At 43.6% G+C, this 23,617-nt stretch overlaps 1 protein-coding gene across 17 annotated transcripts in view; it reads right to left on the reverse strand.

Annotated features, from left to right (window-relative positions):
• The window catches only part of SYNE1 (spectrin repeat containing nuclear envelope protein 1), a 561,745-nt gene that overhangs the window by 86,018 nt on the left and 452,110 nt on the right, over nt 1-23,617 (reverse strand). For all 17 annotated transcript variants that reach the window (XM_055134197.1, XM_055134196.1, XM_055134206.1 and 14 more), the window contains 8 exons: nt 22,915-23,061; nt 20,734-20,888; nt 19,294-19,441; nt 16,552-16,646; nt 12,858-13,092; nt 9,946-10,140; nt 4,587-4,712; nt 2,607-2,762 (listed from right to left, as the gene is read on the reverse strand). In XM_055134197.1, the coding sequence (XP_054990172.1) occupies nt 2,607-2,762; nt 4,587-4,712; nt 9,946-10,140; nt 12,858-13,092; nt 16,552-16,646; nt 19,294-19,441; nt 20,734-20,888; nt 22,915-23,061 (1,257 nt within the window). The remainder of the gene's footprint in view (nt 1-2,606; nt 2,763-4,586; nt 4,713-9,945; nt 10,141-12,857; nt 13,093-16,551; nt 16,647-19,293; nt 19,442-20,733; nt 20,889-22,914; nt 23,062-23,617) is intronic.

Raw genomic sequence — 23,617 nt, forward strand, 5'->3', positions numbered from 1 at the left:
CTGATTTGGAGTTGAGGAGGCGCTTCGGATGGGTCCCATTATCCCTGCGCACTGCTCCTCCCCATGGCGTCTGTTTTCCATCTACCTCGCCCCTTGTCCTCGTCAGGCTGCAGCGTCCCCTGCAGTTGCAGGCTGGCTTCAGGCCAACCTGCCTCCCCAGGCTCCAGCTCAGTTTAAGCATCGCCTTGATTTTGCTGCAATATCCAAGGTCCTACTTGGCTTACATTTTTATCTCTTCTGATACGAGCTTAATAATTTGTTGTTCTTCTCAGTAACAGTGCTTCTTTTTTAGGGTTTTTTTTTTGCTTGTTTGTTTTGCTTTTTGATTGAAATTTCCCCCCCATTTGAAAAAAATCAAGGTACAACTAATAAAAGCAAAGTGTGCTAATCTTAAAGTAAATATCCAGCTCAAAGGAGGGGTTAGACACTGGGCTTGAACACACTGACCCAGGTTCTATCCCCAGTACCACGGGTCCCCCAAACACTGCCAGGTGTACCACTGGGGGCCCCAGAGCACCAGAGGGCGAGGCCCTTATGGTCAACATAGTGGGGCCTGGGCAGCACCACATGCGTGGGCCTTTCCATCAAACCACCAGCCTGAAGAGCCAAATTGAGCACTACTGGGAGTGGCATGAAGCACCGCCCCCTCCAACTGTTGAAAAATCTAGCTCTAATAGTACAATAGGTAGGGTGTTTGCCTAGCATGTGGCCAATCTGGGTTTGACTCCCAGTATCCCATATGGTCCCCAAACCACCGCCAGGAGTAATTCTTCAGCACAAAGACACTGAGCACGGGGCATGGGCCAGCCCCACCCCCTCCCAGCGCAAAAAAAAAAAAAATCCTGCTCTATTTATTTTCACACCGATCAAACAGAGATTATTTCTCTTATGAGATTCATAATCAAGGACTGGGGATGTGGCTCAATAGAAAAGCAGATGCCCACATGATTGTGAGTTGGGTCCACATCCTCGAATCACCCCAACAAAAATGTATATATAAATCCACAAAATTTCCCAAGGAAGTTTCTTTCCTTCCTTCCTTCCTTCTTTCCTTCCTTCCTTCCCTCTCCCATTCCCTCTATCCTTTGACCTCACACATGCAAAACAAGTGCTCTATATTGTTACTCTTCTAGATTGAATTTAACCTTAACTCAGTTGAAAACGGGATGGCACCAGCTCAAGGAATGCATAATCAATTACTGTGAGCGATTCATTGAATAAACAAGCACCAGTGGCCAACAAACAGGTGGCTGATACGGCAATCAATGTACAGGAAGGAATGTGAAGAGTGAGACTCCTACTTCTGGGAAGGAAACTCCTCACCTCCTCAGACCCTTTCATCTATCCTATTCCTTTTGCTTGGATGGTTTCCCAAGGCACCCTACTCCCACCCTGCCCTGTCTTTCTCTTATGTTTCCAGAGCAAAGCCCCCCTCGTCCCAACTCATCTCTGTTAAGGTATTGTATAAAGTAAAGGAACAAAGTAAGACTAACAATGCCACACACTCATAAATTACCAGGAAATAACCCTGATCATCCAACAGCAGTGACAAGTGCTTCATGTGCAAAACCAGCTCCACAATTGGACAAAACTGCAAATAAAATTATGGATTTTTCCTTCTACGTTTAGGACACGCAAGGATCCACCTCATACCGCAAAACTATTTCCCCGTAAACACAGTGTGCCCAAAAATTATAGTAGAAATGACATCTTCACTTGTATGTTCATTGCAGCACTTTTTACAATAGGCAGAATCTGGAAAAAACCCCAGTGCCTGAGAACAGATGAGTTGTTAAAGAAACTTTGGTACATCTACACAATGGAATATTATGCAGCAATTAAAAAGATAAAGTCATGAAGTTTGCATATAAGTGGATCAACATGGAGAGTATCATACTAAGTGAAATGAGTCAGAAAGAGAGGGACAGACATAGAAGGACTGCACTCACTTGTGGAATATAAAGTAACAGAATGGGAGACTAATAACCAAGGATAGTAGAGATAAGGACCAGGAGAATTGCTCCACGACTTGGAAGCTGGCCTTACATGCTGGGGGAAAAGGCAGCTTAGACAGGGAAGGGAACACCAAGTCAAGGATGCTTGGAGGGCCAACTCAGAACTGGAGACCAAACGTGATGGCCACTTAATGCCTGTATTGCAAACCACAACACCCAAATGGAGAGAGAGAGTAAAAGGGAATGTGCCTACCACAGAGGCAGGGAGCAGGGGGGGGGATACTGGGAACACTGATGGTGGAGAATGGGCACTGGTGGACGGATGGGTACTTGATCATTGTATGACTGAAACATAAGCACGAAAGTTTGTAAGTCTGTAACTGTATCTCACTGTGATTCATTAAAACAAAACAAAAATCCAGCGTGCCCACTAGTAAAAGGCGGGGCCAGGGAAATCCAGTGGGGAGGGGGCGGGGCATCTAAAGTAGATTGGCAGGACTGTCCGGCTTCGTCTGCAACAGCCTCCACATGCACCTGGTGCTGTTCTTCTCTAAACGTATGCGGAAGCTGGGATGAGCCCAAACATTCGCGCAGCCCTGTGCTACGCCAGCCGCCTGGCGCTGCCCCACCTCTGTGCTCCAAGGCTCCTACCTGGTGGCACAACTCCTCCCACTGCCTCTGCAGAAGCTCCAGGCGCTCCCCAAGGATGGCGATGTCCTCGGCACTGATGTAGGCGCACAGGGTGTCCTTCAGCAGCGTCAGCTGCGCCAGGTCATCCGTCCAGCTCCCCACCGCGTTTTCCAATTCCTGGGTGGAAAAGAAAAACAAATCCCTGATGACCCAGAGGTATCCGTCACCAACCACTTCCCAAGTGGACCGGCAGTCGCTTCTCCGCGCAGTGGCCTTTCCATCCTACTCTCTTTGAGCATCTGACTTAAGGTCTATTTTATCGGCTTCTCTTCTCTCTCTCTCCCTTTCTCTCTCTTTTTTTTTTTTTTGGCTTTTTATGGGTCACACCTGGCGATGCACAGGGGTTACTCCTGGCTCTGCACCCAGGAATTACTCCTGGAGATGCTCAGGGGACCATATGAGATGCTGGGAATAGAAGCCGGGTTGGCCGCGTGCAAAGCAAACGTCTTATATATGCTGATAACTCATCCGGTTTGTCTGATGAAAGAGCGGGCTGCCTCCAGAGTCTTCTACTATCTAGTTATCATGTTGTGACTTTTTAAAAACTATCTTTTTGAACAGATGCATCAGAACTGCATTGGTCTTCACTTCACTACATTTCTAATCAATTTTTCTTTTTCTGTAATGTTACTGATCATGTTTATATATATGTATGTGTGTGTATATACATATGTTCATATATATATATTTTTTTTAAATACCCCAAACTCCAAGATATTCCTTTCACTCTCAAGTCCTGAGTGGCTATATTTTGTGATATATATTTATATCATAACAGCTGAAAAAAATAAGTTGCTGCCATTACTCATTTTAACACAAAGGACTAAATACATTTTCTGTAGGATCTTAAAGATTTAAATTACTCAAATTGTTATGTATCCTGTCTTTGAGGGGAATAATTTAAGACAAAAAATTTAAAAAAGAAGTAACCCTAGAACAATAGTTGAATGAGTGGACTTCTTTTTTGTTTGCAATGCTTTGATGAGAAGACTAGTTTCGGGAATTATATAACTCCTGTACTTTGCTGGCTGTTGACGGTTTTAGGTTCCAGCTAATTTAGTTTTTTGTCTTTTCATACAGGAGACAAATTTCCAAAGGCAATTATCAGTACTGTTGGAGGCTAACTTCCCAGACAATTTATACAAATGAGGTTTTAGCCTGAATTTTCCACATAATTGCTTTGTTTTGCTGCTGAAGGTGATTTGGGGAAGAGTAGCAGGAAGCAGGAAACAACAACAACAAAAAACGTCTCCTTTTAATTTCCAAATCCAGCAGCAGAGCATGTTTGTCATTGTGATGTATTTGGGGACACAAGGTCCCATGACAGCCATGTTTGGCTGAAAGATCAAATCATCCAGGTGTATGAACACGCAGCATATCTATTTCTATTCCCAGACATTTTAAATCATCATGCCAATATAAAGATTTGCCTTTACATATCAGTCTTTAGCCCCCAACCCCATCACTGGATTTGTACAGAATTAAAAAAGAAAAAATGATAATAATATTATCCCTAGATACCAACTACATGCTTGAGACTCCAGAGGGAACACGGGTTTCTCCAGAGTGGAAGTCAAGACCACACACCAAGTATGGCTGTACTGATCATTTTCTCAGAATGGGGAAGTGAGTCCTAAAGTAAGAAAGCACATGTGTCAGGGTCAGAGGTGGGCAAGTGTGTCCATAGGATAAAGTGAGTATCACTTCAAATATCTTTGAATATTGGGTCCTACATTTTCACTCACGTCCTCAAATCATGGTAATCCCTAAATTAGTGTGTGCTGCGATCCACAGATCATAGCCTGAATGTGAGCCACCAGGAAACCACACATGTGTGTAGGCAGGTAAAGGAATGTGATGGGCCAGGCCTGTGAAGGAGTTACTGCAGCAGGAGCGGGGTTACTGGGCAGTGGCAGGTAAAAGCTCTAGCCGGTGATTTACCTTGCAACGCATCTGCTCAGCATGAAGCTCTTCATGGTTGTCTGGTAGAGGCTGAGAAAACTTCTTTTTAAACATTCGTAGTTTTTCCAGAGAATCAGCTATTCCTTTCTCACATTTTTCCCAGTCCTATAAAAGGAGGAGAAAAAAAACTCATAGGTAACAGGGGAGAGTAAATTGAAATAACAAAAACAGAAACAAAACCAATAAAAACTCTTCTTAATTCCCAAAGCAGCCAAGGTGCCCCGATGAATAATGCAAGCTCTGTGCTTCAGAAAAACTGAGTTTGAACCCATCTGTCACATTATCTATGCGACTTTAAACCAGCGATGCTCTAGCTGAGTTTTTCCTATAAAAAATGGGAACAAGAGGGCCAGCAAGACAGAACTGCTGGTTGGGAGCTTGCCTTGCACGTTAACATCTTTGCTTGAGCTCTGGTACTGCTCAGCTCCATGAAGAGTGATCCCCGAGCACAGAGCCAGGAGTAAGCCCTGAGCACCAGTAGATGTGCCCCCCATTGCCCTTTTTTTAAAAAAAGGAAATAAGGGCCTGGAAAAATACATAAAAACCTATCTAAATAACAAACAATAGAACGTCACTGTCTTCCCGTTGCTCATAGATTTGTTAGAGTGGGCACCAGTAACGTCTCTCATTGAGAGACTTATTGTTACTGTCTTTGGCATATCCAATATGCACGGGTAGCTTGCCAGGCTCTGCTGCGCGGGCTCGATACTCTCGGTATCTTGCAGGGCTTTTCGAGAGGGGCAGAGGAATCGAACTCGGGTCGGCCGCGTAAAAGGCAAACACCCAACCGCCCAACCACTGTGCTATCGCTCCAGCCCAACAATAGAATATATAAAGCGAAATTTTAAAAAAATACTATGCATTAGTGTTTTAATTCTGATAAATGTTTTGAAGAAGACCATAAAGGTCAATGCTTGAGAACTGTGGTACAGACCTTGGAGCTGGTCAAAGAAAATATACACCGTATGTCTTGCTTTTTGGGTCACAGTTGGTGATGCTCAGGAGTTACTACTGGCTCTGCACTCAGAAATTACTCCTGGCAGTGCTTGGGATGCCAGGGATCAAACCTGGGTAGGCCGCATGTAAGGCAAACACTCTACCCACTGTACTATAGCTCTGTCCCCCGATAAGCTTATGTTTTTAAAAGACAGATACTGAACTGGCAAGTTGGCTTTAATTTTCTGGAGACGACTGAAGAGTTTAGGTACAAGGAAAATGGCAATTCTTGTTTTTGTTTTGGTTCTTGGGTCACACCCAGCAACACTCAGGGGTTACTCCTGGCTCTACGCTTAGGAATTACTCCTGGCAGTACTCAAGGTATCATATGGGATGCTGGGGGGGAGGGAACCTGGTAGGTCACATGCAAGGCAAGTGACTTACCTGCTGTATTATCACTCTGGACATTGAAAAAAATCCCATTTCTTTCTGTACATAGTTCAAGTATTGCCTGATGTTTTAATCAGACACGCTTCTTTGGAAATTAATAGAAAAAAAAAGGAAAAGGAAAATAAAGGAATCATAACAAAACCTCCATATTTAGTGCTTCAGTGCCAATGTAAATAAAACTCAATTAAAGAAGTTTCTTAAGCCTTGTCCAGTACTCTCCATGCCTGCTTGGCCTCCCCACCATAAGTTACTCAGCTCCAAAGAAAGACAACTAGAGTTGTCTCATAGTTAGCAAAGTGCCAAATCATGTTGCGTTTTCCTTCACATTATCTCTTTCATCAAGTCCAATCTTTTCTTGTCTGGGTGCTCTCTAGTTTCTTTCTTGATGCTTTATTTTTAGCACAAACCGCCTCCACTACCACCACTGCTTCCTTTAAAAAGGAGTTGATTAAAGAACCTTCCTACTCAAAAAGGCTTTTGGTGTCTAACTAAACAGAAAAGTTGACCCAAGATTCTCATTTCCGATTATAACTGCTCAGGAAATGCTTTAGAATACACAATTACATTTCTTCTTTTGATTAACTTGAAATAACAAAAATATTTAACTATTTTAGATAGATTCCCCTTTAGTAAATTCTTTTTGTTTTCGCAGGCTATACTTTGAGATAATGAGACAAAAATTATTCGCTTTCTGCTGAAATTGAAAAAATGTTATCAACTCAACTTCATATACTCTGGAATTATAAACCTGCATTCACTACATGTTCATTCCTGGAGACAGAATAGTAGGTAAGGCAATGCCCTATGTGTGACCAATCCAAGTTCAATCTTTGATGCCCTATATGGCCCTGAGACCTACCAGGAGTGATCCCTGAGCACAGAGCCAGGAGTAAGTCCTGAGCATTGTTAGGTATAATCCTTTGCCCTCTAAAACAGTTAATTCCTCAAAAATAAAGTCTTCTTCTTATATTCAATACCAAAAATAAGAAACTATCATAAAACAAGAGAACATGCAGGGCACAGAATAATAATGCCTTTATTTTTGAGCCTTCTCAATTATGAGCTAAAAGCAGACAGCAATTATAGCTGTGTTGAAAAGATACACTGAAATGTAGTGGACACACATTAGAATTTATCTTCACGAATTCCTTTCTAGACAAACAGGCTCAACTATGACTAAACAAGAAATAAACTTTCAGAGAGGATTGGGATTCCCCTTTTCAAAGATGGCATCGATTCTGAAACTACAGCCAAGTCTTTACGCTTCATGAATTTTAAAGAACTAACTAATGTTAGTTTGCATACATTCGTCCATGTGGCACATTATACATCAACAGACTAACAAGAAAAGCTAAAGCAGTGATTCAGTCATCTCTCCGTAGGGAGTTTTAGTTATGTGTCCAAAACCCATATTCCAAACATAGAACATGATTTCTACCAAAAAACATGAATCAAAATGTATCTGATCTTTTTCTAAGGGGCAAACAAAACTAAGACAAAACAAAAAAAAGGAATCAAACATAATGTATTAATGATGATTTGTACTGTGTGCTGGTAATAGTTCCTTATTAGATGACATTTAGTGGCGGTTGATTGGTTTTCTTTTTTCTTTTGTACAGAACATCATTCATTATTTAATAAATACATACTTTAAGGGACAAAGAGACAGTACAATAGATACGGTATCTGCCTTCACATGGTGGATCCGGATTTGATCCCTAGCACCCAATATGGTCTCCTGAGCCTGTCAGCAGTGACCCCTAAATGCAGATCCAGGAATAAGTCCTAAGCATTGTTGGGTGACACTCCCCGCCCACCCAGTCAAAATCCAAGCCAAAACAAACCAAAAAAGCATACTTTAAGTATTAGAAAAGCAAAAATGTGTTCCGCTCACTGTCACTGCATCACTGTCATCCTATTGTTCGTCGATTTACTTGATCGGGCACCAGTAACGTCTCTATTACTCTCAGCCCTGAGATATTAGCAGCCTCTCCTTACTCATCTTTCCCAACAATTGGAGGCTCTTTCAGGGTCAGGGGAATGAGACCTATCATTACTGTTTTGGGGATATCGAATATGCCACGGATAGCTTACCAAGCTCTGCCGTGCTATTCCACTCACTTTAGTTAATTATATCTGATCCAAAAAGAGACAGACCACTGCCACAGAGATGTGACCCTGGGGGCCGCACTCGTGTGCAGCCTCTCCGAAGCTGCACGAGCGTGAATCCAGACCCAGCTAAACTACTTTCGGCATGGGCAGCTCCTCACAGAATGTCTTCAGCCTGAGAACTAAGCCACGGCCCCATGCCCGCCCAGGAGGGGAAAGGTATTTCTCTCGCACGCCTCTTCCTTGCCAGGGGTGAAGGGCGTGGTGACTGCCATATTATGACAACCACAGATGGGGTTTACAAGCTTGCAATGATCCAATATCTGGAAGAAATCTCCCTGGACTTAGTTGCTAAAGTACAGAAATCCATTTCTCTTTACAACAGGTCTGACTCTAGTGGGGTACTCCTAACAATAATAGTGAGGTTTGTGGTGAAATATTGAATGTAACCAAAGTAAACAGAAAGTAAAGTGAAACTTATCATTTATAAGGCAGGGGCAGGGTGCGGGATGGGAGGTGTACTGTGTGGGTTTTTTTTTTTTTGGTGGTGGGATATGGGCACTGGTGAAGGGATGATTGTTTCAGCATTGTATAACTGAGACTTAAGTCTGAAAGCATTGTAATTTTCCACATGGTGAGTCAATAAAATAAAATTCTTTTTTTTTTTTAAAAAAAGAGACAGACTAACCTCAACAGACAATCTCATCGAAGGTTGATTGATGACTATCAGCGTTATATATAAGATGTAAGCAGGCTGTATGTTGTATTCACTGTCTAAGATGCTAGCAGTTTCTACAGCTGGCACCACAAGGCCAGCTGAGCATGGCCAGGTGTGGCACGAATAGCGTCACATCCTCATTGCTGGCACCACATCACATCCTCTACAGCTGGCACCACAAGGCCAGCTGAGCATGGCCAGGTGTGGCACGAATAGCGTCACATCCTCATTGCCTCATCTGGCTTTATTAGTTCAGTGTCAGCCGGATTGTCCCCTGGGCATGCTTAGCACTTAAACATCCCTCCCGATTAAAACAAAACTTTATAATATATGTGACAGGGTGGTACCTCCATTATTTCATGAGGCCCTCGGCATGCCACATGAAGGAGGTGTGATCCTAGTCACTCTGCAGATGAGGAAACGGAGACTAAGATTTGTGTTAACCAGGTGACTTCTTTATTCTGGATCTGATTTGAGTTTGGAGCCCACGGCCCTCTCAACTGTTGATTTCATTCTTTATGGAATTGAAAAGCAAAGGAGCAGAGCAGATCGTGGGAGGTCTGGCTGCATCTCTGCTTCCCTCATCTTGCCGTGTGACCTGCCTGCTCTCCGTCACCACCCAAAGGCCCCACACACCTCCTGTTGATGTTATCTCATAGCAATGCACTTGGTTAAGGCCAAATCAAGAGTATCTTCTTGGATAGGTTTTTGCCCTGCTATAAAATAAGAGATATCAATCTCAAAACCACTTTGGCGTCACAAATTAGGGAGTGGAATCTATTCTCTGCATTCCTGTCCAGATTTATAAAGTCATGACAGACCTTCTGGCTTAGGACGAGACATTTATCAGAATTCATCACTTGGGCAGTCTTACTGAACTTAGAAGCACTTCAATGGAGGATTTTCCTGAAAGAAAAACTGCTGAAAATTGCAACACTCTTCTAGTCCATACAAGACATGACAAAGTCTTAAATAAGACACAGGGGATCAAAATACTGTCAGGAATGACAAGGATCTTTGCATTAGTTAATGCCCAAGATTACAATGGGGTGGAGCGGCCCCAGCCAGCCAGCGGGTTTTTGAAACCATGTTACGTCTACAGGAAGAATTAAGTGCATAACTTACTTTCAAAAGGAAGGCCAGCTTTTTCTTCTGTTCCTCCAGCTGCACGCTGGCAGACCTCCATGTCTCTTGGATTTCGGTGAGTTCAGTCTGCAAGGCGGCCTCGGCCCCACTGTCGGCCGAGAGCAGGAGCTGTTTGGCAGCTTCCACGGTGAGGATGTAGCTCCCTTGTTGTCGCAGGAACACTTTTTCTTTGAACTGGAAGGAACCACAGCTTTTGACTGGCTTATCCTGTGAATTTCCCCTTTCTCTACTAGAAATATTCTTCAACCACTCTCCCATGGGCACACAAGCACTGACCAAGCTAGTACCCTGCCTGGGAACGAGAGGGCAATGCATTAATGAACAAGAATTCTACAGGGAGAGGCTTTACTTTTTTGTCCCCAAGTTAAATCACGAATCACAAAATCCCGTTAATCACCAATTTCTCGGGCGGGCTCAGTAACATCTCATTTTGTCCTTTCCCTGAGATTTTAGAAGTCTATCTTGACTCGGCCCTCCTAACGATGTTGCACTGGGGGCTCTTCAGGGTCACGGGAATCAGATCCAGCTTGTTACTGGATTTTGCATATGAATATACCAAGGGAAGCTTGCAAGGCTGTCCCATGTGGGCAGGAAACTCTCAGAAGATGGCCAGTTTTTCCCAGAGGGAGGAGAAGTAGGCTAAAGATATCGCTTTTGGGAGCTTGCTTTTAAGTCTCTCTCTGGATGTTGTTTAACATCCAAGTTAAATATTTTACAATATTACCATGGGAAGGGCATTGGGCAACCAGGGTCAATCCCTTCTATATACTGCATTAGGTACCCTGAACCCTTCCAGTACTAAACCCTGAGCATTGCCAGGTGTGCCATCCCCTCAACACACACACACACACACACACACACACACACACACACAATATCTCTGTTGTGAAATATCTGAGTTCACAACAGAGGGACCCCTAACTCACAGGCAGTGCACTAATAGAGCCCCTTTAAAGTGGTAAGAACTGCAGAGTACCGAAAGAACCAGAAACTGAATGAGATTAGAAGGATCTTGTGGGGCTGGAGTAATAGCACAGCACGTAGGATGTTTGCCTTGCACGAGGCTGACCCAGGTTTGATTCCCAGCATCCCATATGGTCCCCTGAGCACTACCAGGAGTGATTCCTGAGTCCATGAGCCAGGAGTAACCTCTGTGCATCATTGCGTGTGACCCAAAAAGCAAAAAAAAAAAAAAAAAAGAAGGATCTTGTGTGTGAGGGGAAAAGGATATCTTCCCACCGGGAAATGAGAAAAGACAAATCCACTGTGTGAGAGAATAAACTCCGGAAACAGGACTCAGCTTCACTGACCAAAATAGAGTGGTGGGAGATGAGGCAGGGATATGCATTGCACATAAATTTGGTTTCTATGGTAAAAGTGACTGAGTTTGACAGATGCATTATTCATCAGCCAATGATGCGTTTCAACTAAGGGTCTTAGTAGTAGCATAACAAATGGAATCGAATAAGGACATTTATTAGATATACTAGAACTAGGGTTAAGAAATCGCCGGGACCTAATGAAGAGCAGCAACAGATGGGGTGGGAACAAGGAAGATGAGCGTTGGGGCAAGAGAGCAGAATAGAAACGTAGTTCAAGCATCACGCTCGTGCTCCTGACGGCGAGGATGGAGAGCTAGTGACGGCGTTTGCTGGGATTGGAGACTTGGGACACAGACGTGATGGAGAGCGGCTGGTCCGGGGATCACACGTTCCATGACAGCCACAGGGCACTTTAGGTCTATTGGGGGATACACAACTAAAAGGCAACTGAATACACAAGTCGAAAACACAGGAAGGAACTTGTTCAGAAGATACACACTCGGTCCTTCTCTCCTGGAAGGGGGTATGTGTGCAAACAAAGTCACCAAAGGAAGTGATGAGGATAAAGGAATCAGAAAACAGTGAGCCTTGGGGGCCAGAGAGATAGTGCATTGGTTAGGAAGCTTGCCTTACAAGTGGATAACTGGGTGGGGTCCCCTCAGCCCCACCAGGAGAGATCCCTGAGCACAGGGCCAGGAGTCACACCTGAGCACAGTCGGATATGTCCCCTCAGCGCAAGCGAGCGACAATCAGAGGAAGAGAAATTCTCTGAATATTTCTGGAAAAGTGTGGATATCTATCCCATAGATATACTGGAAAAGTGTGATTTAAATACTAGGAGATATTCACTGGGAATTCCAAAATCAGAAATAAAAAGGGGCCGGAGGGTAGAGGCTTTCCATGCAGCCAACTCAGGATTGGTCCCTGAAATTCTATTCGATCCCTTAGCACTGCCAGGAGTGATTTCTGAGCACAGAGCCGGGAGGAACTCCCAAGCACAGCCAGGTGTGGCCCCAAACTAAATAAAATAAAATAAAATAAAATAAAAATGGACAAAGAGCTAAAAGCAGGAGTGAGCTCTTTGTGTTTTCAACAATATTCAAACTAGAACTTAGATTGCTCGTGAATGAAATAAATACACATTGGGGTTGGAGCGATAGCCAAGTGGGTAGGGCGTTTGCCTTGCACGTGGCTGACCCGGGTTCTAATCCCAGCATCCCATATGGTCCCCTGAGCACCGCCAGGAGTAACCTCTGAGCATCGCTGGGTGTGACCCAAAAATAAAATAAATAATAAATAAATAAATAAATAAATACGCATAACCAATGCCAAGCTTTCTTTTCTTTGCCCTCATGTTTTCCCAGGGAGATTCAAGGAGCTGAGCGATCTCAGCATACTAAGAAAGGGGGGCTGCAAGGAGATGGGACCACCATACTCTCAGGATGGGCACTTGCAAACTGTGTCTGTCTTCCATGCAACGTCACTGCACTGCACGATCTTCCGAGGCGAAGAGCAACCGCCAAACGGCAGGGAAGCAGAGGTTGAGAAACGGCGAGCCCTGCCCCTTACCTGCACTTCGTCAAAGAGCGTCCGCAGTTGCTGAAGTGGTATGGGGACACTGCCAAGGCCACTCAGGGGTAGGGAGGACACTTCGGCCAGCCATTTCCGCAGCTTCCCCGCCATCTCCCTGTAGCGTTGCCACTGGCGGATTTGGCTGTCGATGATGCCGCGTCGCTGCTGTGCCCGGCGGATCACGCCCTGCCACTGATTGCTGAGAAGCGTCAGCTTCAGGCTGAACTCATCCCTGCAGAAGAAATGATCACACGGGGACGACCCCCGGGGTCACCTCTGATGTGATGCCAGAACCGCCCGGAAGTTATGTCACACCTTCCGACGTAGCTGAGAAGTTTTGAAATATCACACCATAATAGTTTTTAGGTCTGTTGCAAGCAATTTCTAAAAAAACTAATAAATGAACCCACTGTGGTTCATCAACAGAAAGTGTGTTCCTGTCTCGACACAGTTTCAAAGGTTTGTCTATAGGGCTATGAGACGGTGAGAACCACCAGGAGTGATCCCTGAGACAGAGCAGGAGCAAGCCCTGCGCACTGCCAGGTGTGGACCCAAAACACACAGCCACCTGTGCCCCCACCCCACGCCCCCAAAAAAACGAGAAAAAAAGAAAAAGAAAAAGAAAAAGAAGGCATCTTTATAATAAGGTCATTGTCAGTCTCTGTCTGAGTGCTTGAGAGGGACACAGAGGCAATGGTGATGGTCCCGAATCCTGCACACCCCCACAGCAATGGGGAGCTGGAGACAGCATTTATGGGTGCGGCAGCAGCAGCAAATAAGGAGCAGAACAGAACTAGCTTCTAATCACTCTGAGGCTGGAATCTCAAGTTGCTTTAGATGAACAAAACTGGGCTATTGGAAGTGAAGCCATAAGGCACTGCAATAAGATTAACACTAGCAGTGGTTTGTGGAACTGCATTTCAGGACCAGGCATGTGGCTTAGGAGCACATGCTTTGCATTTTCCAGACCCTAGGCACTATCCTTTGAAAGACCAAGTGTGACTTTTGGGTCCTGAGTGCCCCTGGGTATGCCACCCCACCTGAAAATAGTCCCCTTGATGCATTTCATAGACTCTCTCAGCACTCCATCTTTAAAAAGTTGTCGAACATATTAATCTAATTTATACCCTCTCCATTTTAATTCCCCTTTATTTTGCTCTTAGAAAAATGCAAACTCTAATCACTATCCATATATAATCTGCCCATACACAGTTATTACATCTTACTTAAGTGCTGAAGTTTTCAGTTGAATATTCTGAGATCTTTTTGTCTGCTCTTATTGTATCTTTTAAAAATATCAGTGCTAATTTATTCATCAAGTTTTCATTAAGTTACTGCTGAGAATAGGCTAGTAAGAATTTTCTCAGTAACAAAAAGAGTGTATTTCTTTGTAGACTATAGTTGCGGTCATCTGTTTTGTTGTTTTTGCAGGTTTTTTTGATGGTTTTTTTTTGGTCTCGGAGGGCGCTGGGGACTTACTCCTGGCTACCTGCTCAGGGATCACACCTGGTGGCACTCATGGAACCATAAGGGGTTCTAGGGATGAAATCTGGGTCATCCATGTGTAAATTAAGTACCTTGCCCACTGTACTCTCTCACCAGTTCCTGTCATCACACCTTTTAGAAGGATAATAGGGCCTGATCTCTCTCTCTCTCTCTCTCTCTCTCTCTCTCACACTGTTTCTCATTTCTTCCTAGATACTCTATTCTCTTGAAGGCAGTTTTAGATCTGATTTACACTTACCTAGACTCCTGCTTTCTCAATACCTATCTTAGTTCTGAATCTTAAACTGTGCAATAGAACTTAAAATTTTAAAATAAATTTCTTTATGATTTATTATGACAAATTATGACAAATTTATTATGACAATGTTTGATTTGTAATACTGATTTTTTAATCCCCATTTATCTGGGCTTGCATTAAAAAATTTACTGGGTAAAAAGAGATCAGAGTGAAAAAATGTTTAAGAAGTCATTTACTTCTTAAAGTCTGTGGGCCACTATAAACTTGATAAACTTGGATTTTGCAAGCCAACTCACACCGCTTTTGTTTTTGAGTCAATTCTGATATTTAGAATGAATTGGCAGTCCAGGCAAATGTGATAAATGGGGTTCCTGAGACTTCCCTAAAGTCACAAGCCCCCTGTCATCTCTGAACTCTCTGGGACCCGAGAATCCCTGGAGCAAAAAGCCAAACAAGGCTCTCGCTTCTGGGAAATACACGGCATCTCTTTGGCGAGTTCCCCACTCACTCTGTGGAGCCCAGCTGTCTTAAGATACCTGTGAGCAGCAGGAGCTCCTTAAAACATGGCAGTGTTCCCACTGCTGAACTTGAACTTGAACTCTACAAAACAACATGTAAAGGAAGTTCTCAAACACAATATATCTGCAATCTGGGGCCACCCTGTTGCCAACTTGCTCAACTCTCCATGGTCTCTCCCTGACAACGCTCAGAGTTCTTTATCCTGGGGTCCAACCCGCCCATGTCTATCTTTCATTGGTTTTGTCCTGTCAGCATTGAAAATGTCATCGATGCTGGCTGGTGAGTGAATTCTGAACAGTATTTTACTTAACGGCTTAAACTTTTTAAATAATACTCTCAGGGAGTTGGCTAAAGGAAGCAAACACAAGACATTAATTGCATGTGAATTTGTTTTATTTCGAAGGCCTTAACTTCTCAGTAGAGTTCACATTTAGATTTGGCTTTCTTAGAACAGAATAAATGTGGTATCACGTTTTGTTGTTCCAAGCTTAACCGTGAAAATCTTTCATAGGCTTCCAAAGAAATATTCACTTAAAATTGAAATTGTTTCCAAATCATTATAAAGAAGGAAAGAAAAGCCCTCCTAATAGAAATAATGATTTGTTTTCTACTTTTCTGGAGAAAAAAAAATACCCATGCTCACTATATTTCCAACTCCCAGTCCTAAATAGGAAAAGATGTTTGTATGCAATGAAATAAAAGAGGCTTAAACTCCAAATATCCCCACCAAAAGTAAATATCTCCACCATGAGTAAGTATTGTTTCCAGTTTGTAAATTCAGTATGAACTGTATTCAGGTACCATACATCTAAGGAGGATCTAGACCTAAATTCTGCATTTTAAATAAAATGAAAGCATGACAGATAAGCAAATGAGAGGAAGCAGGAGTCAAGGACTGTGGTGTGAATGAAGAGGACAAAGCAGTCTGAAACTTAGAGGGACTGCCATGAACTATGCGAAAGCTCGTGCCCAAATGACAGCCAGTAGACAGTGGACACATCTGGGCCTTAGTCTTTCAGCTCTGAGTAAGAGAGACGGTTCAAGGTTTCCTGTGCTACTTTTAGGATGACAATTTTGGCAAATGTAGCCGAATATTAGCTTGTGTTTATAAATCACTGCTACATCATTGATACAATTCATTTTGATCTCTCCATTAACTTCAGTCTCCATCATGCATCATGTGCTAGCGAAGGCTGGATAGGTGATTTCCAATTACTCTATGTCCTTCATATAAAATAGCAGTTCTCTACAAAGACTCAACACTGAATGTCATTTCAGACATTCAGACAAGCCTTTCCTCCAATTACTGAGGCTTTCATTACGGCACAATTGCCTTAGGAAGACTGGCTAGATGCCCTCTAATTTGCTCATTAGACAGAAAATGACTAATTTACGGAAACCTTTCTTATAATACATCAAAGAGCCTACCTGTCATCGACTTGACCTTGTTCGAGGAGACGCTGTCCATCAATAATAATCGAGTGCAAAATCTGCTGACGGCTGAACATCTCAGCTTGAAACAACTGTTATTTCAAAAAAAAAAAAAGTCAGCTTTAGGGTTCTTCAATTTTGTGACCAGTTCAGTACTAACCATTCCAAACTTTCTGGCTTTCAAGTTTTTCAAGGCTGTGAAAGCTATCTTCAGCTGCATCAAGATCTAGGCAAAATCCTGTATTCAATGAATCATGTCTTTTTAAGCCATGGGAGAAGATAGATGTAAAGATAAGCTCCAATCTTTGTTGACTGAGGCTCAGGGATGAAAAACTACTGTTGTTTCTGTTTCTCAAAGTCACTTCCAGGTAGTTAACACATCATTTGAGTTCTGGTTTGTTTTGCATAGACTGTGGGGTCATTTATTAGGCACAGGATAGCACAAGGCCTTTTAAATCACTGAAGACCTAGAAAAGAATCCCTCCTTTCTTGACACTGCTTTTTTTTGTGTGTGTGGGGGGGTGGGTCACACCTGGCAATGCACAGGAGTTACTCCTGGTTCTGCATTCAGGGATTATCCCCAGTGGGTGCTCAGAGGACCATATGGGAAGCTGAGAATTGAAGCCGGGTCGGTCATGTGCAAGGCAAACGTTCTACCTACTGTGCTATCACTCTCGCCCCCGATATTGCTTTTTTTTTTTTTGAACACAGTTTTTAAATTTAATTATGTTAATAAAATTATCTTGCTGCTAAAACAACTCAACCAGCCATTAAAATGATCTCTATTGCTTTTGTTAATTTTTTTTCTTTTTGGGTCACACCGGTGTTGCACAAGGGTTACTCCTGGCTCTGCACTCAGGAATTACTCCTGGCAGTGCTCAGGGGACCATATGGGATGCTGGGAATTGAACCCAGTTTGGCCGTGTGCAAGGCAAACGCCCTACCCACTGTGCTATCACTCCAGCCCCAATTTTTTTAAAAGTGAAGTGACTAGTTTTTACTTAGGAACTATGAGAAAGCAGAGAGGCTCCCATAAAAGAAGAGAAATGACACAGCCGGAGCTAGGATGCAGGCAGCTCTAGAAAGGGACACAGCTCCGCACTGACTCTGCTTCACAGAATGCATTTCTACATATGCCTTTACAATTTATCATTATGAGGTATCACTATTTGTATAACTTAATAATTTGAGTGACAGTTACAGCCTTGTACAACCATTGTCACCATTAGACTATGTTCACACTTCTCAATAGAATTTCAGAGGCCTGGGGTATCTTTTGAGAAGAAATATTTCTACTCAGTGTGTGTGTGAGGCTAATCTAGATTGTGGTCAATGTCTCAATTTTTTTGGTGGCAGAATGGAATTCAAATACGCGAATATACATATTTCACTTATTCACAGCTGATGAAGATTTCAGTTCCTCTATAGCATCCAAACTATTCTCTCTCCCACTGTCATCATGCTAACATGTGAAGTGATATCTCACTGTAGGGTTAGGGAATAGGGGAGCGGGGAGAGTTCTGGAAGGATTCACCTGGCAATGCTCAGGACTTCCTCCTGGCTCTGTGCTAAGAGTTCAGGTGACCATGGTGACCATATGCTGTGCTGGGTACTGAAACAGAGTCAGCCATGTGCAAGGAAAGTGTCTTCCCCCATGTACTCTCTCTCTCTGGTCCTCTCATAATTTTGATGCACTCTCTTTTATTTCATTACTGCTCAATGCAGTAAAACTAAACTCAGCTCCCTGGCATGGCAGGGGGTAGCCCTGGTGCTCTTGGACCTGAGAAGCTTACAGGGTGAGGCTCAAGCACTGACCCATCGGGTCCACACAGGGGGACCGGGTATCACTGAGTGGCCCCCGGGTCCTCAAGGACTTCTGACACCTCTGCCCAATGCCTCCCCACAACCCTCACACAAGTTCTCTGTTTTTAAAACAGAAGCAAAATACTTTAAAGTTGTAAATCAAGACTTGAACTTGGGCAAGTTCTATCTTTCCATCTGCATGTATTTCATAAATATATGGAGTAAATTATTTATACCAATAAATGGCTTTTCTTTTTTTGGGGGGGTGCACATCCAACAGTGCTGAAGGCTTACTCCTGGTTCTGCATTCAGGTATCACTTCTGGAGGGAGTTCAGGGGACTCTGTGGGGTGCTGGTAATTTAACCCGGGTTGGCCAAGGGCAAAGGGAATTTTGTACTGTAGTACCTGATGTACTATTGCTCTGGTTTCTCAATGTGCTTTTTGTATCTACTTCTCTCTCAGTGTTTCTTGAGAAATAATTATAATGCATTATGCTCAAGAGGTATAAGTGGAGGTACCTGGTGAATTGATGTCTTTAGTATAAAATGCATAAAAGACATGCTATTTTCATTTATTGCAGCCTTTTGATCAGAGCAGTCTTTTGAGGAATCTAGCCTGCGAAATGTTAATGTAGACCATACTGTAATTTGAAAATTGTTTAACATTTTCCCCCTTCTACTCCCCTCCCACCAGTAAGCAGATATTTACCACAATTCTGGCACTGCCTCACGTTGTGTAGAAACCTGCCGCCTGCCTGTAGCCATGTGTGGAGCAAAGAAGGAGACCACAGTTTTGTAACAAAGATGTCAAAGCCTCAAGAAACAGAGGCAAGGCCAGGAACTGAATAGCCCAAAGCTTACACGCCCCCGACCATGCTTCCTAACCAGCTTCCGAGGGTCCCACATATGGCCTCCACATCTACTGATCAAACTTACCTCATGTGCTCTCTGCTGCTCCAAAAGATGCTGATAGTTCCCCGAAATCTCCACAGCCAACTTCTGCTCTGTTTGAATTAAGAATTCCATCCACGTTTCGCATTTCTCCAAGAAAGTCTGATGCTGGAGCAGGAAGGACTGCAACTTACTGAGAGGACAGAGGCCGAAGCATGACGGTTATTTCCTATACTTTGAGCCATCAAAGTAAATTAAACATCCGATGTCTTTAATACCATGAAACTTTTATGTTAGGCAATAAAATTAAATGAAAAGTTAATTAAATTAATTAAAATGAAAAGTCTCTCTCTGTCTCTCTCTCTCTGTCTCTCTCTGTCTCTCTCTCCCTCCCCTCTCTCCGTACCACACATACACACACACATTTCTTTTTTGGAGGCTCAGGCCATTGGTGCTCAGACTTGCTTCTGACTCAGACTCTTTATGGGGCTCCATTTGTCGTGCCGGGCATTGTACCCAGAGGGGCCACGTGAAAGGCCCACTGTATGATCTCTCTGACGCTCAAATGATATTTTTAAAGGCTACATTTACATGCCAAGCAGTGCTTAGGAGATCCAGGGGCCCCACTGGGGATTCTTGGTCGGTCAGTAGTGCAGTGCAAGGCCCCTGAGGATGCAATGTGACTTGGGGTCCTGTAATGCCACACCATCCCTGCCTTGATGCCAGGCTTGGGGGCCTCCAGGATGGCTTCGTGTGATGATCTGAGCCCATGTGGAGTGGGAAATCCAACCTGGGTCAGCCTTCTGCTAGGCACGCACCCTAGCTGCCATACTATCTTGAATACATTCTTACTCAAAAGGGGTTGCTTGTGTGTGTGGGGGGGGCGTAGAGCAATATCATAAGGGGTAGGGCACTTGTCTTGCACAGGGCTGAGCCAGGTTCGATCCGCAGCATGCCATATGGTCCTCTGTGCCCCACTAGGAATGACCCCTGAGCATAGAGCCAGGAGTAATCCCTGAACACCACCAGGTATGGCCCCAAACAAAACAAAACAACAAAGTAGTTACTTTCTGGGTAGACCAGCATTTCTAGCTCCTGAATGTTTCAGTTCCTGAATGTTTCACAACATTCAGGAAATTACTAAAACCACTGCAAGTTGAGTTTTCCACTTTTAGTTCTAACTTTATAAGTATCATTAGTAAGATCTAGAATTTAGGGGACTGGAGTGATAATTCTGTGGGTAAGGAGCTTGCCTTGAATGCAACCAAACTGGGTTCGACCCCCAGCATCTGATATGGTCCCCTGAGTACCACCAGGAGTAATTCCTGAATGCAAAGCCAGGAATAACCCCCGAGCATCACTGGGTGTCACCCCGAAACCAAACTAAACCAAATAACAAAAATGGAAGAAAGATCTTGAATGTATAAACCAACACAAGGCATGAGTTATATTTGTAGGGTCTATCAGTGGCAAAGCATCTGCTACCTGAATCTTTCTGTCGTCTGGGAGGAGATCAGAGACCAGTTCCGGTTCAGAGTCTGCATCCTTTTAATTTCCTTATCATTCAGGGGTAACCTGTATCCCAGCTCATTTAGACGGTCTAAATCCGGGGCCATGCTGCTGAATTTTAACATCTGTCCCTAAAAGCAAGATGGACAAAGCAGGGTTAGCACCGGAGACATGTAAGAGCTCTTTCGAAATACAAGGGAGCTTTTGACTAAAGAAGCTGGTATTCAATCTCGAGCTATCTCTAAGCATTTACTTGCAATCTCCCGAGCTTCAAAAAAAGATAAACTACATCTCCTTGTCAGCCGCCATTGCTGTTGCTAGCAGAGGTATCACTAACCCTCCGTAACTTACACTTAGTAATTTATGTAATTGATATGCTTGTGCATAATCTTGAAGATAAAGATAAAGATTATACTGGTGACAGAAAAACATTCACTTCTTAGTCTTCATACTTCATGTATCTAAGCTCATCTTTTCCTTTATCAAATAGAAAAAGTAATGATGATAGTGGTTACAACAGAATAACGAATGTTCACTGAGTATGTAATCATAAACCAAGCAAGTCTTGTCAGCTTTATAAGTCAAAACAGACTGAAAAACATTGCTTAAGGGAAGTATTACCTAGACTTCAACTTTTACAGTGTAAGTAGACAGATTATGAACAAAAATTGTTGGATTCCTACTGAATATACTACAATCCAACTAACACTCTGAAAGCACCACGTGTCATCTTGAAGAGCTTAGGTTGAGACCCCAACCAGAAGATGGCAAGATTCAAAGACCTTGTTCTCTGTCCGGGACAGAGCTCGGTGCTCTGGTTTTCACTGAGCACTTAGAATCCCACTTGGGAAACTGGCTCCATAAAGGAGAAAGTATCAGACCACGTGGACCCTCTCACTCTGCAAAGGCTCACTGCTCTCATGAACAAATACGTCTTGCCCATTGCTAAAGCCCCAAGTCCAATGATGAGATGGCAGGCTTTCCACGGGTGGACACGAGCAGTGAACCAAATTCGCATGACCTGGTCCTTCTCAAGAAAACAGCGAGCAGGCTCATGCCGGAGTACCCCCAGTCACATGAACATAAGTCAACGGAAGGAAAACATTTTGCTAAAGTAGTGTTGAGGGGCATGACCGTGGACACAGAAGGGTGATGTCTTAAGAGAGAGACAATGAACATAAGCATCAGAAAGGAGTCATGGGGATGGGGAAAAAACTTCTAAAAGGGGGGGGACATCATGGCCCCCAGCAATGTTAACCATTTTTATATCTTTGGAGCCCTGGCAAGCTACCAAGAGTATCGAGCCCATGTGGCAGAGCCTGGCAAGCTCTGTATTGGATATACCAAAAACAGTAACAATAAGTCTCTCAATGAGAGACGTTACTGGTGCCCGCTCAAACAAATCAATGAGCAACGGGATGACAGTGACACCTCTGGACCAGCAGCTACCCTACACAGTGACCTATGAACCTGCAGTTAAAACCAAGGTGGTAGACCAGTTGTTTACATCTTCACACACGTACAGACTGGCCTGTCTGTGGTGCTGCTGGTTGAAGAAGGTACAAGGATGCTGGAAGGAGCTATGGTTATTTAGCTGAAGAAAGAACAGGGAAGTGGTGGAAATAATACTGAGAGAAGCAGAAATTTGGTATTTGGTAAGGTGATGATTTTACCCTAAGAGCAATGGAAGCCCTGGAAGACTGTCAGCAGAAGAATGCTCTGATCAAATGTGCACCGCAGGCTTAAAATAGCTTATAATTAAGGTAAACCTCATAGAAGGGGGAGATCATTCTGGCAGTTAGGGAGAGAATGAGTTGGAGGAAGAAGGGTGGTTGCTGAGAGATTCCTTAGAGGTTGCTTTCGTCAGGAACAGAAAGATTGACATATTCAATTAGGATGGAAGGAGGTGTGTGGAGATGGGGGTTGGGGAGCTACAGAGGAGGTGATCTAAGCACAGGCACTAGAAGAGACAAGATGCTGGAAGCTTGATGGAGGCAGAAGCCCAGCGGCACTGCTCCTGGGCAGACACCCATCATGGGTTTGAACTCTGGGCAAGCAAACACTCCTCTCAGGACAGCGGGGCCGTGAGCACTTTTCTGGGCTCACCGCAGGTATTTCCAGTTCTGACTGTGAGGGCACAGGATGGAACACGCTTACCTTCAGCTCCTCCATCCTTTCCCGGATGATGGAGAGATCTGAAGAGTGGCTCGGGTCCTGTCCTTGGAGTATTTCCTCTGCTTCCACAATCCAGGTCTCCAAACCATCCAAACTCTTGGTAAATGATTTATAGTCCAGAACTCCAGCCTGTGTGTTTTGATTCCACAAGAGAAAATGGGTATTTAGAAACCCAGTAAAATGGCAAGTAAATAATAAAATCGTCTTTCTCTTTAATGATTCGTTGATGGATTGGGTTTTGGGGTCACACCCAGCAGTGCTAAAGGCTTACTACTGCCTCTGTGTAGGGTCCCTCCTCACAGCACTCATGGGACCATATGTGGTGAACAGATCAAATTTACATTAACTGTATTGGAGATCAACAAATGTCTTCTTATCTTGTTGTCTCTTTTATTTGTTTGTGAAATCTGGGTCATGTTCAGTGATGCTCATGGCTTACGACTGACTCTGCTCAGGAATTATTCCTGATGGTCTTCAGGTAACCATATTGGGATACGAAGATCAAATCAAGTTCGCTGGCATGCAAGGCAAACACCTTAACCCCGTAACTAGTGCCTGAAACTACTTTTCGTATTTTTAGACCAAATTGCCAGCTTCACAATGCTACTCCTAAAGAATAAAAGGCTTTATGATTACAATTTTATCTTTATTTGCACATTTACTTCATTATCTTCATTATCCTTTG

Source organism: Sorex araneus, chromosome 4 (genome assembly GCF_027595985.1).
Source record: "Sorex araneus isolate mSorAra2 chromosome 4, mSorAra2.pri, whole genome shotgun sequence".
In the NCBI taxonomy this organism is placed as follows: Eukaryota; Metazoa; Chordata; class Mammalia; order Eulipotyphla; family Soricidae; genus Sorex; species Sorex araneus.